General features: G+C 44.2%; 1 protein-coding gene across 1 annotated transcript in view; it reads right to left on the bottom strand.

The window, feature by feature from the left end:
* Positions 1–17558, bottom strand: part of TOP1 (DNA topoisomerase I) — a 65938-nt gene extending 48380 nt beyond the window's left edge. The window contains exons 1-2 of the mRNA XM_064391176.1: positions 17401–17558; positions 16880–16904 (exon numbers count right to left, since the gene is read on the bottom strand). Coding sequence (XP_064247246.1) covers positions 16880–16904; positions 17401–17433 — 58 coding nt within the window. The 5' untranslated portion in view covers positions 17434–17558. The remainder of the gene's footprint in view (positions 1–16879; positions 16905–17400) is intronic.
* Positions 17559–18723: the final 1165 nt, after the last annotated feature.

Raw genomic sequence — 18723 nt, 5'->3', positions numbered from 1 at the left:
CCTGCTTGCTGCAGGGAGGAAAGCTAAAGAGGCAGCACCCTTGGGAACAAGCCTCTGCAATGCTTAGCTTGAGAGTGCAAATTGAATGCACAAGACAAAGAGTGGCTGGTAGAAGCTTTAAATCACCTCTACCAAGCAATACCAGAGTCAGATTATTCTCCTACTCGTTTAATATCATTCTCATTAAGCTGAACTGATGGGGCAGCATAGCTGAAGTTTTAGAGTAAGTTTGTTTTAGAAGATTGTGAACTTATTTTTATTACACTTGAGCTCGTTCCTCACTGTAGGATTAACTCCCACAATGATCCCAGACAGGATTTTTTGGCTGGGTCTTTTTTATTTCCTCATATCTACAGTGATTCCCTTAAAGCATAGGGCTGCAGTGGATGGACACAGCCCGATTTCACCTCTGTCCCCATTGTGGGTGAGTTAATTGATCATTCACCCTCAAGAGGCCAATTCCAGCAGTGTCTAGAAGCATTTTATCAGCATCTGCCTTGCCACAAGTCCCATTCCCAAGTCAAGGGAGGGAATGCAATTCCCCAGCCTTAAGGGGATTTTACCACAATTAGCATACAAGAAGAAATCTGATTCCAGCTAAAACACACAAGAAAGTCAACACAAGGTAAATGTTTAATGACAGTTGAGATTTCTGCACTTTTGTACTCCTGAGTCTTCTGAAGGAAGGGAAGGAGGATGCAGAAAGAAGGATCAGCAGAGCAGTGTAGGACAAGGTAGTGTGAAAGTAAGACTATGACTGCAATATTTTAATAAGTAGCTCCTATATATGGTGTACTAAATTCCACTGCAAGTCTTCAATTTACAAAATGTTACTTTCAGTCACTGATTTTAATCTCTTCATGCAGCTGTAATCTGTTTATTATGTTAAATCCAGGCCAAATCTCACTAGTTGACAGCTGTTACATCACACCACTACAAATACCTGAATATAAAGCATAACCTATTGACACAGGATAAAAGGCTGTGGCTACATTATTATGCATGGTACACTCCTAGCTTCTTCAATTAAAAAACTCCATGCAATGTATTATCAGTTTGGTGAGGGGTTTTTTTTTGTTGTGTTTTGTTTGCTGGTTTGTTTTCTTTTTTCTTTTTTAAAAACTAATAGCTGGCATCTCTTCATGGAACACAGAGCCAATATTTTCACACTCCACCCCATAAAAAACTCGAATCTGCCTTGAATAAGACATGAAGGGGAGGAAATATTTATGCAATTTATTTCCCATCTAAAAGAAAACAAGCATAGTCCTCAAAAACAGAACTGAATCAATTCTGGTTACCTTGTGCCTCAATTTTAAGAGCAGTCCTTTCTTTACCTATGCAGAAATAACAAGTTGTGGAAACAGCTTTTTCTTTTTAGCTTTCAAATGCCCTCCACTACCACAGTCACTAAATGAGCTGTTTAGACCAAAGGAAATAGGCTGCAGGTGCAGAGTGTCATCAAAAGTTCATTTATCACTACACTTCAAACTCTAAGTGCTTAGCTAAAGGCTCCCATCATATCAGAGCTTCTGTTTTACAGCTACTGCAACATAATCACATTCTCTACTTTCCAGTTTTTTGAACACGAAACCCGATATTTTTAAAATGTTGACTGGTGAGAGGGGTAGAAACATGCCTGAAAACTATGAGGAGCATTACAGAAGCGACCATGAAGATTCAAGGCTCTGTTATTTCTCTTTAATATAACCTAAAGTGAGAAACTCAAGTTATAAATCTTATTTTCAGGGGTATTCTAATGCATTAGGAAATAAAATTTATTTCTACTTGATTATTTTACAACAGAAATAGGCAAAGGAAACAAGATGAACATTTAAGACTATTTACAGTCCCATAATTTATTCCTGAATGATTCAGCTGTAATGCTATGAAATATTTTGAAATTTCTTGGCTGCCAGTTTTATATATGTTGAGACAATTTTTTTAAAGTTATGATAATTCTTAATAGAGTCAAAATGAAATCAATATATCTATTAGAATTTATTACCAATTTTACATGAATTACTAATATCAGCGTGGAAGCTGCAGCCACACCAGCTGATTTAGCAGTTTATTCTTACACCAGGAGCCCAGAGCAGCAGCTGCACCATTCCCTCCTGTCCTGATCTCCCAAATATTTCAAGCCTGTGCTAGACAAAACCACACGTGGGAGTGAGAGCACTCTGCAGGTACCCAGCAGAGAGCCAGGCTCACTCTCCTCTGAGCAAGTTCAGCTTTACCCAGGAGTGCACAGCAGCCCCAGCAGCCTCTGAAACTGCAATACCCAAATACATTTAAGCTGTTTGAGTTTCCAAGCATTTCAGTGACATTATTCTGCAAGTTTTAAAGTGTACCACATTATTTTTGAACTAGCAATTATCTTATTTCCTGTACTCCAGTCTCCAGCAGACCAGGGAAAATTTGCTCATTTTCCTGTGGTCACAATTGCGACCTGTGATCACCTTGTACTTGATCCTCTCAGATGTAAAAAGGCTCCAACAGTGAAAGCCTGGAGCCTTCTGCTTTCATTAATGGGCTGTGTAATACTAAACAGGGTCCATCAGTGGGGAAAGCTGCATGACAAGTAGCCCTAATACCAGAAGAAAGAATAATTGTGAATAACCTATTCTGAAAATTAGCAAACAACATGAGATACTTAACTTCACAGGCCCCTCTCAAAACTCTTTGTTCCAAGAGATCAAGATACTCCTGAAGAAAAGGGTGTAATAAAAATGAGAATTAAGTAACAGCTTGTAACAGGAATACTTTTCTCCTGATATTGTACTAAACACCCCAAATTTGTTGGCTACAATGTAAGTTCAACCTGGTTTCCTGAGGACATGTTTGTGCCTCTACGAGGTAAAGCAGCACAGCAGTCTCTGCTCAAAAAAGGATCTACGACCACAGAAACAGTTCAGCATTAGGTTTTCACCACAAGAGACTTGGTTTACATTTTGATCTCAAGAGTGACTTGAGATCAAAATATAAACCAAGACACTTTCTGTCACTGCAGTCACTGTGACAAGTAGTGAAATCCTGTTGCACTTCACAGTAAGACAGCTGCCCTGATAGAGAAACTGCAATTTTCCTTTGCAAGTGAAAGCCATAAGCACGGACAAGTAAAACAAGGAGGTAATTTGCTAATACCAAACATGATAAGCTAAAAAAACCCCAAAAACCAAAAACCCAACAAAACAAAAAAAAAACAACCAAAAAAAAAACCCATCTAACTTTGCTACTATGAAAAGTCTACAGTTTAAGGTCATACCCAGCATCTGTTCCACAACAGAATGTTTTACAAACTACGTGCACATCTGATGTACAGGGGTAATTCTGGGTTGGATTAAGTGCAAGGGAAAACTACAGTGATCTACAGGGAGGAACATCTTCTGACTCTTGGTGTACAAAGATGCCTGACAACCTAAGTCTGTGCCTTTTTGAAGTACCAATCTCTCCAAGCAATTTGATCTGAATGTAACTAAACCCATTCAGATGCCAGGATCTGGGAAATCACATACCTGTAGTTAGCAAAGTGCTGAACACAACACCTAGTAGTACATACACACCTACAAATACCTGGCAGTGATGGGGAAGTGACAGGAAAGATTTAAGCAAGAGCCTGAGCTTACAGGATGAGGAACCAAACAAGTGTCCCTGACACTCGCTGACCAAATGACACCACCTTCAGAACTGGATATAACAGACCTGTCACAAACCTAGAAATGACACAAATCTGCATTAATTCTTGAACCTTCAAACACCTCATGGATGCTTAGAAGAAAGCCCTTCTGCACATTATATCTTTCCTGAACTGAAAACCAGTTGAAAACTTACTTGTCTGGCCTCTGGAGCTACTATGATAAAAGTAACTTGTTATTATACTTGTTTGTAGTCCATGTACTACAATAATTTTAAATACTTTTCTTAGTACTGGGGAAAAACAAAGCCAGGCCATGTTTGACTCTGGTTACCTATGGAGCTAATTGCCAAAGACTAATTCCAGAGCTCTGCTGAAATTAAAATGTTAATACACACAAAAAGACAATATAAAAACTTACCTTCGGAAAAAAAAATCAAACACTAACAAATTCCCTTTGGAATTCAAGTTTTCTTACTCTGGATTAGAATCTGCTCCTGTGCTAGGGTGAATGGATGGAGTATTTACAAAAAGGAAGGAAAAACACAAAAACTTAAATTAAAACCAAACTAATTCTGCTCTTAATAAATGAGGCTCACATCTGTTTTTAACACTGTTTCATGCTATTGTGAAATACAGCTACAGGGGACTTATTTCATAAAACAATGCTCCACAGCTCATTCCCTACAAAGGAAACCATTTAAAAATACACCCTAACTTCAGTACACAAAGACTTAGCAAAGCTCTGATCCCTCAGAAACGTGGCCGTGGTGTCAGCATCGTTTCACATTCTCACCAGGCACACTGAGCAGCCATGGGCACAGCCCAAGCACAGATTAGCTCCTGGGAGATCCAGTGCCCCTGCTGAACTCGCTGTTCCTGCTGTCAGCAGCCCTGTACCCAGCCTGCTGAAGTGCACGCAGACCAGATTCAACTGGTGTGCAAAGGCAACACTGGCAGCTTTGAAGAAAAATCTATCAGATTCCTGAAAGAGGCAAATATTGCCTAGGATGAGTGTTGCAGGAGAGACCCACTCATGAACACAGGGAAGGAGAATTTTAACTCAGCTATGGTTCAAATGTAAATCCATGTTTTGCTGTGCACAGACAAGCTCATGTTTTGACAGTGATGTGGAGCAAAACCATAAACTGACGATTATGCATCAATGGACAGAATTCACAACAACAGGACAGCAAGGAAGGAGAAAATATATTAGACTTAAAGCAGTGCTTCCAGAACAACAGCTTTACACCTTCACTTGTGAAAGAAGAAAATGATGCACTTGCTAGTTCAACCGCTTCTGCCTTTTGCCCAGGATTCAATTTAAGAATTGAATTACTGTGATAGCCTTCTTATTGCCAGCTGCAGCCTCCATCTACTGCAGGACAAGCTATAGACTGGGGCAAATAAACTACACTGTACTGGGCTCTCCCAAGACCTCATGCTGACAACTAAAGCTGCCAAGCACAGAGCCTCAAGGGCCAAGCTGTACTTTTTATATCTATACGATTACAACAGCCTAAAACCCAGGAAGCAGCTTCCTTTAGACACAGGTGATGCTGAATAAGCCCACTTGATGATAAAACACACCGTTTATGACAGCTACCAAAATCCAGAGAGCAGCATATTTTAAATTAGAAGACTCCATCTACTCATAAAAACAGGTATTTCAAGGACAGCCTGCTTATGCTCCCTAATGAAGTGCAGGTGACATACACGGCTATGATAACATGACTCAGACAAGATGACGGCTCCTCTCACAGTCTTCCAGGTTTTGGAGTAGGAAGAAGGCAGGAGGATAGGAGATTGCAAAAGTGTAAAAGGCTCTTGAAAAATGCAAATGTTTTCCATATTCATGTCCAAAGGTATCCTGGACAGCTGGAGAGATGTCCCATCTGATGGAGCAAGACGAAGTAACCCAAACACCCACACACTTCTAGGATGACAACTCGCGAGCATCAGAGTTAACAGCACTGACATTCAGACTCTGATTTGTGCCAGTGCTTGCTTACTGCAAAGATGGATGGAGATGACACCTACAGAGGGATTGGGCAACACTGCAGAAGTTAATCAAGGTCACTGTTGTTATGAGTTCATCTCACTCATCTTGCACCGCATTTCTGTCCACATGAACCTGCTGCCCCTGGGTGTCTGGGCACTTAGGCTGTGCACAGGAACACAACCTGCACCTTACTTATTCTACTGCAGAAAGCACTCAAAGACTTTTGCTCTGTATTCCTGAAGTGCTCTGTAAATCACACTGCAAGAATCTCATCTTCAGCCAAAACCCACGCTAAAACCCAAGTGTTGAGGGGAAACACCAGCAGGGAAAGTTAACTCTGATCCACACATCAAAGGGTTTGCTGTGCACAAGCAGCATTACCACAGATACAGCACATTTTAACAGCCTCAGTGACATTGCCGGTCCTCAAAAGAAAAGCAGGCTGCCTTTTATTCCCCATCTGGTGGTCATTAACTCTAGAGAACAAACCTCAGAGTACGTCACCAGCTCTCCTTCATCCCTCCATTTTGTACATGCTGCTTGTGTTGCAATGAATCATCCCCTTCACATGGATCTCCAAAGAGCTCCAGCTTCCCATTTCCCAAAAGGCTGGATTAAACTGGAGAGTGCTTGTCTGACTTGTAAGGTGCCTTCCTAAGGCAAGTTTAAACCAGTACCTGCCCATCCCAGCTATTTTATCTTTCCAAAAACTGATCTTACTCACACACTCACCAGCATTCACAAACTGGGAGAAGACATAATTTGCTCTTCCTATTGCTCCAGGCCCAGTTAGGAGACACTCATGGCAAGGTGGCCTGTATGTTGCAAGAGACTGACGTACCTGGTACCAGAACCCTGCACAAAAACCAGGAAGACACTGTCTCCCTATTGCAAATCCAGTGATTTCACTAATTGCAGAACCTTCCACACAACACTACTAATTTGTACTGTATCACAAGTATTTGTAAAATAATATAGCACCACAGAAAAAATGCCCACCCTAGCTCCTGAGATTTGCATACAACACTATATTAAAACTAGAGAAGCTCCTTTATTTTCTCCTATGTGCTGCCCTTTGATAAGCACCTCAGTTTTAAGCTGGAGAAGGAATTAAAAGTCAGAAGCAAGTGTCCAAGATGGAACTGAATCTCCATCCTAGCCAGACAGCTTTACATCTATTTCTGTGCTGGAAAAAATCACTCCACTACGTTCTGGTTTCTCCAGCTCTGAGAAGAGCAGAGTACTCCCTCTTTCCCCATTGTGTTGCCTATTTAAACAAAATGGCCTGAGGACAAGATAACAATGTACAGCACAGATGACCTTAAACCCAGACACAGCATCCATGAGTAACAAAATGTCCCTCCCTGGTGCTTCCTGCCTTCAGCTTCAAAAGAGTTTCTCTTCACATTCAACCCTTCACCCTCATGTCCTGAGCAGAGCACCAAGCACTCCAGACAAGCTGACAGCTGGCAAGGCAGCACTGCACCAAACCAGAAGCTGGAATAAGAATTGCCAACTTATCAGCTACTAATCTCCCTAAGGACAGCACAAACTCCATCCACTTGCATCTGCTGCAGAGCAGATGAAGGAAGACAGCCCTCCACCTGGTTATCAGGTCTCCAGAGAGACTGTATGTAACAGGGGGTCTGTCTCCTGCTACTATCTGTACTTTTCTCCTCCTGAAACTCTGCTTACAAGTTGTGCTTAAACCCTAACTCCAGAAATCTCTGCCTTTTACTTAGAAGATCTGCGAGTTTCTTAACTCTACCTCCAGCTACTGAAAAATCTGCAACAGACACTGTAGTTTAAAGGGGAAAAAAACCCCTGAAGTGTCTTCTCTCCCAAAAGGTCTTCATAAGCCACCTCTGCAAAACAAGAAAGTGCAACCTCAGAGGAAGAGGAGCAGCTGTTTTGACAAGTCTGGCCCTTGTTCAAATACCAGGATAAGCCTTGAGTAGTAAAATATTGCCATCAATAAAAAGTTCAACTAAAGTACATTGCCCTGGCCCTAAAGTACAGGTCATCTATTCCATGTTACATACACAGGAAAAGCTGCTGCAATGTTGTTCAATTGAAAATGTGTACAGAAGTGACAAATGAAAGAAAAAATGTTCTGGATAACACTCTGCAAGTTCATGCTCTCGTGTGTCAGAAGCTGTGTTAGGCAACAGAGCAGAGTATGTGACAATTGCCAGGAAAAAATTAAAAAGCTATCTGCACTTGGGGATTGCTCCATGCCTTGGAATTATTTTCTTGACTTTTTAACTATGAAGCCATGTCTCTAGCCAATGTCTAAAAACACTGCTCTTAAAAACTCTTAAAATTATTCCCTTCAGACACTGCCACACATCTAGCTGCACCAAACTGACAAGACATTTGGATGGAAACAAGACAACTTCTGATTTCCTGCTGCATGCACTGAGTAGTAGAGTGAGCCCAACACTTCAGGAATTCCAAAGCATTCGGTAAAACTTATTTCAGGGCAGCCAAACAGTGGGTTTTAGACAGAAAAGTTGTATGCAATTTATGCATGTTCAACATCAGATCTCATATTTCATTGCTTCTTATCATTTATTCTTAAGCACAGCAAAATATTCAACTACTGAGATCCTTGCTGCAAAAATTAGTAACACTATGCAAATCAATGACTGGGATTACAAAACGAGCAATAAGGAATAAAAGCCACCAGGGTCTTATTTTTAGAAAATCACTGAAAAATAGCATTATGGAAAAAAATGGACATCTTGAAGAACCAGAACTATGCCTTCATTGAGAATGTAAGAGTATTTCTCTCCCAAATAAAGCTGCACTATGTGCTGAATGCTGCATGTGTGAAAGAGACTGTCAGCTGTACACTGCAGCTGATGAGACCTAGCAGGCACTTAGCTAGTTGTCCAAACAACTAGAACATCAGTGTGTTATCAACACTATTCTCATACTAAATCCAGAAGCACAGCACTGTACCAGCTACTATGAAGAAACTTAACTCCAGCCTGCCCAAAACCAGGACACAAGTCCATCCCCACCATGGAACATGACTTTAATGGACATGGCCAAAGATGAGTTACACAGATTGATCAAAATATTTTAGTGAAGCTACAAGTACACTCCAAGCTTTCCTGAGGCAGAAATCAATCTCTCTCCAGTGATGGAAAGATACAGGCAGCTGCAGAATTACTCTGCTGCAAAGCTGAATTCCATGAATGTCCATCTGTCTGTAACGTGTCTATGCTGGGCAGAATTATGAAGGAAAATCTCCATCTTTTGGTGGGCACCGTGAGTATCTGCAATACTGATAGAAAAGGAAGCCATTGTCTTGCTAACACTCCCCAAAAAGCTCCTTCTCTGACGAAGGTATAAGATAAAAATACATACTGGGACACCCACACAGCTCACAACTGCACAAAGCATATGGCAAGCTTGTGAATATGAACAAATACACTCACGTCAAAAATATCAATAAGGAATCCAAAAACCTCTACTGATCGGAAGCTCTGTGGGAAGCAACTTTTGTCTCTTTGAGACTGACAGGAGCGTCCAATTAAAACCACTTCCCAACAGTGTGATGGTGTCCCTCTTTACCCTGCCAACATCCCAATTTCAGAAGTCAACACCTTCAATCTTAGAAAGGGGTTTAAGTACTCCAGGTGGAGGTGCAGGGTGTTTTTCTTGAGGAGACACTGTCTGAGGCTGTGATAAGCACCTACACTAACCTTCCTGCTGTGCTCCAGTGAGCCTGCACTGCCCCCATCCCATCAAGACAAGCACTTCAGACATTTTCCAGCCCCTGCCTCCAAAGCCTCCCAAGACAGGAGCAAGGCATGCTCACTGCTGCCGTCCTTGGGACTCCTTCATGTTGGGAACAGGCAGATCCCAAGCCCAGAGCAGCTGTCAGTGCAAGTCATTCTTCCAAACTGAACTACTGCTGCAACAACTTCGAGGGAAACTGTTCAGACTCAAGCAACAGCCATGAAACAAGGTGAACTTCCCCAGTGAAGCAGCAGTATTTTATTCCAGCAGAGAAACAGGCCTTGAGATGATGGGAAACATCACCTGAACTCTGTGACAGCACTAGAAAATTTGTGAGGCAATTCTTACTTGAACCACTGTCCTTCTACTCATCTTTCCTCATTACAGAACTCCATCTCTATCATTAATATTAATAGAGAACTAATTGCCAAGGTCTCCCATGTCTCCAAAAGCATCAAGTCTGATCTCCACCAGTTGGAGGATCTCCCAGATTATTGTTTGTTGCAAGGACTGGCACAAAACTGTATTTCCTGCCACCGCTCCTGCTGACACAGACAGGGATTTTTAAAAAATCCTAATTTTTTCTCAAAGAAGTCAGAGAAACATTGATGCTAAGTACGTGTTACAAAAGAACAAATTTCAGGAAGATTGACTACTGCTCCACATTCTCCACTTTCATTCTCAACTCTGAAGCTCTCAGTTGATCATCAGCTGAGCAGCTACAGAAGTCAAATTTAGAAACCAAATTTCCACTTGAGAACATGCAGGTATGCTCATATTTCTGAAGCCAAAACCAATTTTTTAATCCTCCTTATACATGCAGGTCACAAGAATCCAAAATTAACCTCACCCTTTCTTTTCACATCACCTTCCAAAAGTCCTAACTCTCGCTGTAACGCCGCAAGACATTACAGCAGTTGACTAAGAGCAGTAGTTTAAAAAGCAGGCATTCAAGATGAAAATATTTCCAACTATAAACCTCATTAAATCCACTGGAACTATTTAGCATTTATGTCAGCCAGGACATTTTGAACAAACGCTGTGCTAAAAATACTGTGGTCTCATACACACCGGGAAACCACTACTACAACGTGTTCAGCTGAGCTAGGAAATAGCAGGAGCCTGCAGCAGAAAAGGCTCTCTCTGCTCTGCCTGGAACAGCACCTCACGCTGTAGCAATTCCAGTGTTCTAGCAGTGATGGACAGTGGAAGCCACCAGAGCACACACAGAGGCACTCGCTGGAGCAGGCAGCTACTGGCAGAGTAAGGACAACAACTGGGAGCACTGTTTAAAGGAGTAATCCTACTGCAGCTATGAACTGGGTTTTAAATTTATTTTCTACTGTTTTTTTTTCAGAAGAGCAGAACAGCAGCAAACTTGCTGCTGAAAGCACAGCAAGCCCAGATCCTTCTCTCATTCCCTGACCAGGAGGAACCATTCTGAAATCTAAAGATGATCCACATTTGAAGGCTGACAGTGCTGAACAGCACAGAACAGAGTCCTGCAGGCAGATGTGTCATATGCTCTGTCAAAAGGGACAGTCCCAGGGCAGCAAGGTAATAAACACTGATTTCAGCATCGACTATCTTCTCTCAGATTTGGAAAGCTAAGACACAGACCTTCAAAAACCCAGGCAGAAGCAGAATATATTACACTAAATAGATTTTGCTGCCATGTTTTGGAGTGTGAGCTTTTCTATAAAATGGGGAGCAGTATAAAACTGGAAGCCACAAAATCAGTTAAATTTAATGAGCCAATAAATATTTGTAAATGCTCTACAAGGATATGAGAAACTGTATCAGCACAACCAGCTCAAGTGGACTTGAAACAGAAACTGTCCCATCTTGAAAAGCCACAGGAAAAAAAATCTGCAATGATTTCCTAGGTTAAATTGTATTTCTCTTAAATAGTCACTGTGACATTAAAGCCCATCCCTGCAGTCCAGTAACAAAAAAGCAGATACATTGTCAGTGCTCCACTGATTTTAGCAGAACTACAGAAATTTACAACACCAGGAAGAATCTGACCTGGAGCCTCCCTCTAACAGGGCAGTGGCTTGTGCTATTTCAGCAGGTATTACTTTAACAGGAATCCAGTGAAATCATTAACAGAGGAATTTGAGTCAATGAGATGTTAAGTACTTGCTATAATTACATATTATTGCAGTTTCTGCTGACAGTGCAACTCAGGAGGTTGGAATTCAATGAACTATCTAACGAATATCTGAAGTCACAGTTGTAAATGAAATTAAATCTGATTTGTGCTTGATCACATTTATGAGCTGTGTGTCTAATTTACATGAAGCCATGTAAAAAAAAGCACACTTTTACACAGGTGCCCTCATTCAAAATTGTTCATGTTTTGCAAAGCAAACAAAGAAACCCCGAAAACACATTAATAACAGAGAGTGCTTAACACTGGAGTGGAAGAAGAAACATCTTAAGAAAACCTGCCAGGAGGAAGAAACACACAGACCATTAACCCCCGAAACACATCTTCCAGCACATTTAAGTAATTCTGCTGAGTTTTAACAAAAACACAAATCGGCTGCAGCTCCCAGAAACACACTCAACTCTCCACTCCCACCAGACACCCATTAAGTTTTAACCTAAATGCTGAATGTGTCAGAACAATTAACACAACACACCTCAAGGTCTTTAGCAAAGCCCTTCTGAGGCTTCTGCTGGGGGAAATAGATGCAACTAACTTATGCAGCATGGTAGTGAAGAACAGCTTACCAACAATATGTTTATTTACATTTCTGAGAAGTGTCATGAATGATAAATTTAATTCAGAGTACTCTCACCTATCATAATCTGAAAATTCCCATAGTGAAGCTACGCTGTCATATCCTAACAAGCCCTGAGAGAGATTGCTGTGAACATATTGAGAATCAACACAAAAACAAAATTAAGAAATTTTGCAGAGATTGGTGTCTTATGTAAAATACTTCTGAAATTAAAAAAAAAAAAACCAAAAAAAACCCCAACAAAACAAACAAAAAACCTAAGTGGTTGCAGACTTAAAACTACCCAAGTATTGTTCTGAGGCTGTGGGCAGCACTTCCCACAATGCAGGCTCACCAGCAGCACTGCAGTCTGGAGCGAAGGCAGGGAGCCATGCAAGGAAGGAACAAGCTACATTCTTCTGGCTTCTCATCTCCATGTATCACAGAAAAGGCAAAGGAAATTTTCAGCAGAGATATCAATCTGCACCTAAATACTATTAATTACCTTTTGTACTTTGGATCCCTTGCCAAATGTTTGACATTTAAAGCATTCCTGAGACGTGTTCCCAGGGAACTTAAAAGACAGTTTCTCCCTGACATGTCACACACACAGAGCACAGGCAGTGCCTTCACGCTTCCTAAATCCGTGCAGTTTGTTTAGCACAGTGGCTCTAACAGCAGTGCTAAGGTACACACAGCCCTATGCCAGAAGTGGCCCTGCTCTCCTTCAAAAAACTCTCACCCATCCAGAAGGCGCCAGCAAAGGCAGCAGCAAGGAAGCACAAATCTGGTCTCCAACAGACTGTTTCACAACCACTGAGAAATCCTAAAGATCTCTGCTGTGTTGCTCTACAGTTTGTTAGCATTTAAATCACCCACACCTCTTATTGCACAGCTCTGTCATACATGAAACATGAATTTAATGCAAAACACAAAACGTGCTGAAATTCCTTAACTTGTAAGGCATTTGGTTCAGCACTCCTGTTATTTAATTTGAATTTCCCTCTTGCTCATTCCTTCGTGCTGCCAGCCTGATAAATACACAGATGCCCCATGAGCACTCGGGCCAACAAAAAAAACCTGCCAGTTCCTGATAAGATGCTGCAGCAGTAAGGGCTTCAGTTTTTTCTCCAAAAAAATACTCACTGTTAAAGCAAGCCCCTCCCTGAAACATGTTTGAATTCCAGAAGCCACCTCTGTGAGGCTGGACAAATTCACACTTGACTCTTGTTAAAGCACTGTAATGGTCACTCCAGTGATACTTGACCTCAAATTGCATCTTAACATTACTGGCCAAATCAACTGGAAGCAAAAAGCACTGCTTGGGGTGATGTCCTCAGTCTCCACACTGAGCAGTTCTGGATTTTACACAAGTTCTGATCACAGGCTGCTGAGCAGCCAAGGCACTAATAGCAGTTAGTAGAATTTAGTAGTTTTGGAATGCAATTTGATTATTTTGCAAACAAAAGTAATTTTTATCTCCTGCACTCTGCAAACACAATGGGAGAGCTCAAAGTCAAGATAAATTGCTTTTAGTCTCATTGCCCTCAGTAGTAAGAGGTTTTTACATCCAACCTGAGTAACAAAGCTCTTAAAGGCAAAACTCAATAGAATCCAAATCTCTGGAGGTGGGGACATTTTCAGCATCCAAGCTCTAGTTGGAAACAACAGTTTTGGACTCCATTTCCCTTCTGAATGCTGAAGGCTGCAAGGATGTTACTTGCAGAAAAGACTGGCTGTTTCAGCACAATGCTGCTCTCAGCATGGTCTGCAAACAGGCACTGCTGGGACTGAACACGGAAAATTCTTTGCAATGCGTACGGATACTAAAAATACAGCTAAGGTGAAAAAAATACCCACTACAGCCAAAAAGGGGGGAGAACCTGGATATTGAAATGGAATGCAATTACTCAAGTTGGAATTTGGCCAGGACACTCTTACTTAGAGTGATCTGGCTATTTAATGACAAGAAACAGCCAGGAACACGTATTTACTGCTGGCACCCCCTCTCACACCCACACCACCCTGCTGTCAATGAAACGGGCGTGTAACCAGAGCCAGGCTCCAGCCACAGCCCGGCTGCACCGTGCTGACCTGCAATGGGCAGGTCCACCCAACCCACTGCAGCTGCAACAACTTGTGTGACTACAACCCGAGGTAGTGTGTCCACTGACCCAGATAGGAACATTAATAACAACAGGAAGTTTCAAAGTGCTTAAGCTGCCCTATTACTGATACACTTGCCAAAAGTCACCCCAAACACTCTTTATTAACAAAAATGTTTACTGCTGCTACACTCAACACTCAGAATGAGTCAGTACCAGCCCCCAGAAAAACTTCCCTTCCCCCAAATGTGAAGTACAGGAGGCCAAAAAAGGAGAGTTTGGCTCTACTGTTTAGCACTACCTGACAAAAATCAAAGTACAAATCAATTCTAAACATCTGGGGGGAAAAAAACTGGGCACTTGGGATTCCTATCACCCACTCCTAATCTTTGCCACTAAATTGGATCAAAAACCAAGAAAATAAGAGCAAGAGGCTCGGTGCTCTGTCTGAAGGAGAACTGTTCTCACATCCGCATGTGACAATTCCCGACGCACCAGTGCAAAGAGCTCCTGTGCAGAGGAAACCAGGCTCAGAGCAAGCAGAGGTGACAGATTTTCAGGGACATCAAGGGTGGTCACAAGGTCAGAGAGTCCAGTGTCTATGCAGCATTATTCCCCTAGCAAGACTAACAGGGTTACACGTACCTTCCAGTGCTGAAAAGGGTTTTAGGGTTTAGGGGCCTCTGACCAATGACAATGATGTTACATGACTGCCACAAATAATTACAGTAGGAGGGAAAGGGTGCTGATGCCTGCTGCTGGTGCTATGGATTTGTAGGGTGTGCTTGATTTACCAGGAATTTGGTTTTTCTGTCAAGGTGTCTTACTTTGAATTTCTGTATTGAATTCCTTCAACACATGGTAGAAATAAAAACCACAGGAGTTTTAAGAGCTGTATGACTAAAGCTCTTAGAAGAATAAAACAGCACATGGTCACAATAGAGGAGAAAAATCCCTCTGAAAGGTTCACTGGAAGATGGAGTCAAAAGGTCAAATATACATCACTTCCCCTATGTACAGCAGAACTAAATAACTAAAGCTTACCAGGGAGTATTTTTCCCTAAATAAATGTGATCCTTAGATGAAGCAAGTGTTTTCTAGCACAAGAATGCTATAAGCATTCCTATATAAGCTTATATTTAAATTGCTTCAAGAGTTACACCCGCACTTCTTAGGAAATCCACTGCACCCTTTTTTCCTGATAAAAATTATTCATAGAGCCCCACTATAAATTCAGAATGAAAATGAAGAGCTCAAAACCTGCATATTTAATGCTGTGTGCCCCTGCTGCACACACACAATCACATGCCAATGAACTGACAGAACGAAAGGTGCTCGCAAGCGTAGATCTGTAAATATTTACACTCAGTAGCCTACAAAGCAACCAGGCACGTGGACATCATCCAGAAAAGCATTCTAAAAATTAGTGTAACTATAAGTCAAGCAGATATTTTCAACCACCTTTTTTGTCCTCTCTCACCTCAGTAGTCAGGGGACAGCTCAGAGCTCCTCACACATCCCAAACAGTGACAGTAATACACACACACAAAGGTTGATTGTATACCCTTCACCCTTTTTAAGCCCTTCAATTTGACACCTATCAAATGAGGCAAACTTGCAATTAGCTCGCTTCCTATAAAAATGAATAAATTATCAGAAAAAGTTAGCAGTCAGGCTGATTAGAAAAGATAATATTGTATGTCTGTGTGTATATATATATCAATATAAATATACATATAGACAGATATGCATATATATTCATATATAAATATATACATATACAACAAATTATATATAAATGTGTGTACATATAAATATATATATAATATATATATATATATATATACACACACATATATAAAATTACAGGAGTCCTGTAAATGTTTCTGAACAAAATGAAGTTAGCTTGCAAAGTCCCTAAAGTGATGCTGTCTACCTTTCTGGAATTGTCTACACTATGATCTGTTGGGTTTTTTAACGTAGGTTTTTATTTTAATTTAAAAAAACCCATCTAACAAGGTAAAGTCACATCATTTAAATAGCCAGGAAGAAAATAAGACTGATCTTAAAATGGATGCAGCAGCTTCTTTTAAAGAGCAACATGTTGCAATCACCTTTCATTTTAGGGGAAGGGAGGGATTCCCTCAAAGGAACAGAGACGGGGAGCAGTGGGGGGAGGGAGCCTGCGATTTAAAAAAAAAAAAAAAAAAGGCGACTTGGGATTTTTAATTTTTTTTTTTTTAAGCTAAAAACTTTGCTTTCCCCTCGGTTACAAGGGGCTGGTGCCGGGGATGGCGGCCCGGTGCCTCTGCAGAGGCGGCTCGGCGGCAGCTCGGGGAGGAGGAGAAGGAGAGAAAAGCCACAGAGAGAGAGAGAGAAAAAGAAAATGGCGCAGAGACTAAGTCCCGACCGTCGACAAGGCGACTTTCCAGGGAGGAATCGGGGCCCAAAGGCGACCCCGGCAGAGCCGCTGCGCTCGGATCGGGGGCCTGCGGTGCCCCCACTCGGGGCGGCGGGGGTCGGGGGGGCCCGATCCCGGCGGGAAAGGGGCGCTTTTGGCAGCTCGATGGGAACAATGGGGCCGGTGAGCGCGGAGCCGGGACTTAGTCTCTGGGACGCCATGTCTGTGCGAGGGGCGCGCCGGGGCCGCACTCACCGTTCGCTCGGAAATCCGCCTCGATCTGCGGGGAGAGCACACAGGGACACACCGTCAGCACGCCCGGGTCCGCGCCGCCCCGGGGGACCCCCACCCGCGCCCTCACCCTCGTTTTTAGGGGAATTAAATACTAAATGAGAAAAGCCCGGCGCGATGCGGAAGGTGATGGGGGAGCCGGTGAAGCGCCCCCCCGGCCCCGCGCAGCTCATGAGGGGACCCCTCCCGAGCCCCCCGCAGGGCAGCGAGCCGGGGCAGCGCGGCAGCCGCCCGCTCCCCTTCTCCGCCCAGCCCGGGGGTCACACGCGGGTCCCCGCTCCCACCGCCCCCCATCCCACCGCGGGGGGACAGCTGGGCTGACAGGGCTCTGCCCACACTTATGGGGGCGGCCGCAGGGCACGGTCCCCGCGCTGGGGTTACCGGGGGTGGTGAGGCGGCCAGCCCAGGGCCGGCACGGGGAGATGCGGGCACCGCGGCGGGGGTCCCCCGGGAGCGCGCCCCGCGGGCGGGCACGGGGCGCTCACCTGGGAATCGTTGTGCAGCTGGTCCCCGCTCATGCCGGAGGCGCGGGCGGCCGGGCGGAGCGGGAGGAGCGGCGGGCAGAGGAGCGCCGGGCGGAGCGGGACGCGGGGAGCGCAGCGCGGTTGTGTAACAGACTAAGTCCCGGTTTCGGCGCTCTGCGCAGGCGCGGCGCCTTTTAAAGCGGCGGGGCGAGGACGGCCGGGCAGGGGGCGGGACGCGGCCGCGCGCGTATTTGCATCCGGGCCACGCCCCCAGAACCGGCATTATTTGCATGCGGGCCACGCCCCGCCGGCGTGACCGCTCCGACCCGCTGCCCCCCCCACGGTGCGCTACGGCGGCTCGCTGCTTTACATATCCGGTCCCGCCCCTTCCTCGCCCTCATCCAATGGCGCGGCAAAACCCGGCACTCATTTACATGTGAGGCCCCGCCCCCTCCCGCGGCTGCCCGGCCCGGTGCATTGTGTAAGAACCCGTGCTGCTCCGTGCGCGCAGTGCGCATGCGCTGTGTCTCCGCCCCGCCGGCGGTATTTGCATACAAGCCCCGCCCCCACGCGCAGGCCCCGCCCCCGGGGCCGCATGGCGGGCGGGCTGCTCTGAGGGGAGGCGATCGGGCTGCTCCCCGCGGTAACCCCACGGCGGCGGCCCTCAGGGCTTCCCCTGCAGCCCCTCCGCGCCAGAACCCCCAGAGGCACCAGCTCATGGGCAATTAGAGCATTTCCTAGTGAGGGGAGGCGAGTGCGCACCGTTCCCCCTCGTTATCTCTGTGGCTGACCCCTCGCTGCCCGTCTCTGTACGCCGCCGCACCAGGCTGGGGTGCGGAGGCCGCAGGAAGCACGGGGAGATGCTGAGGGGGATGCCGATCAGGCAGCTTTGGGCTCACTTGACTCGTTTGAGTCAAGGACAGCACTGGTGCATTGCATAAAAGAGCATTAAAAAGGGATCAGCCCGCAAGGTTTTTCTTCTGGCATAAGCAGGCTCTTAAAATTTCTTTCTCCTGCGAGGAAATTGAGGGTAAAAGGGGGCCAAAGCTGCATTTTCTTTTAGGTAATGTGGTAATGAAGCACGTGCCTGCCTAGAAAAACACCCCTCCTTCCTCAACCCCAACCCGAAGACATTTATTTCTGTTCCGCAGCAGCTCTTACAAACGGTGTTCTTGTCGGTGTACTAAATGGCAGGTTTAGTATGCATGGCTGGTACGTGTCTCACAGGACTGCCTCCAGTCTTCTTGGAGCTTCCATCCTCTGCTGCAACACAGACTGTACCTTTCCTCAGCTTCTTTACACAACCAGAGCTTTGATTTGACACCAAAATAACCTGGCGCTGCC

This window comes from Passer domesticus, chromosome 16, assembly GCF_036417665.1.
Source record: "Passer domesticus isolate bPasDom1 chromosome 16, bPasDom1.hap1, whole genome shotgun sequence".
Classification (NCBI taxonomy): domain Eukaryota; kingdom Metazoa; phylum Chordata; class Aves; order Passeriformes; family Passeridae; genus Passer; species Passer domesticus.
The sequence above is the reverse complement of the archived record's forward strand: the minus strand, read 5'-3'. Positions and strand labels throughout refer to the sequence as shown.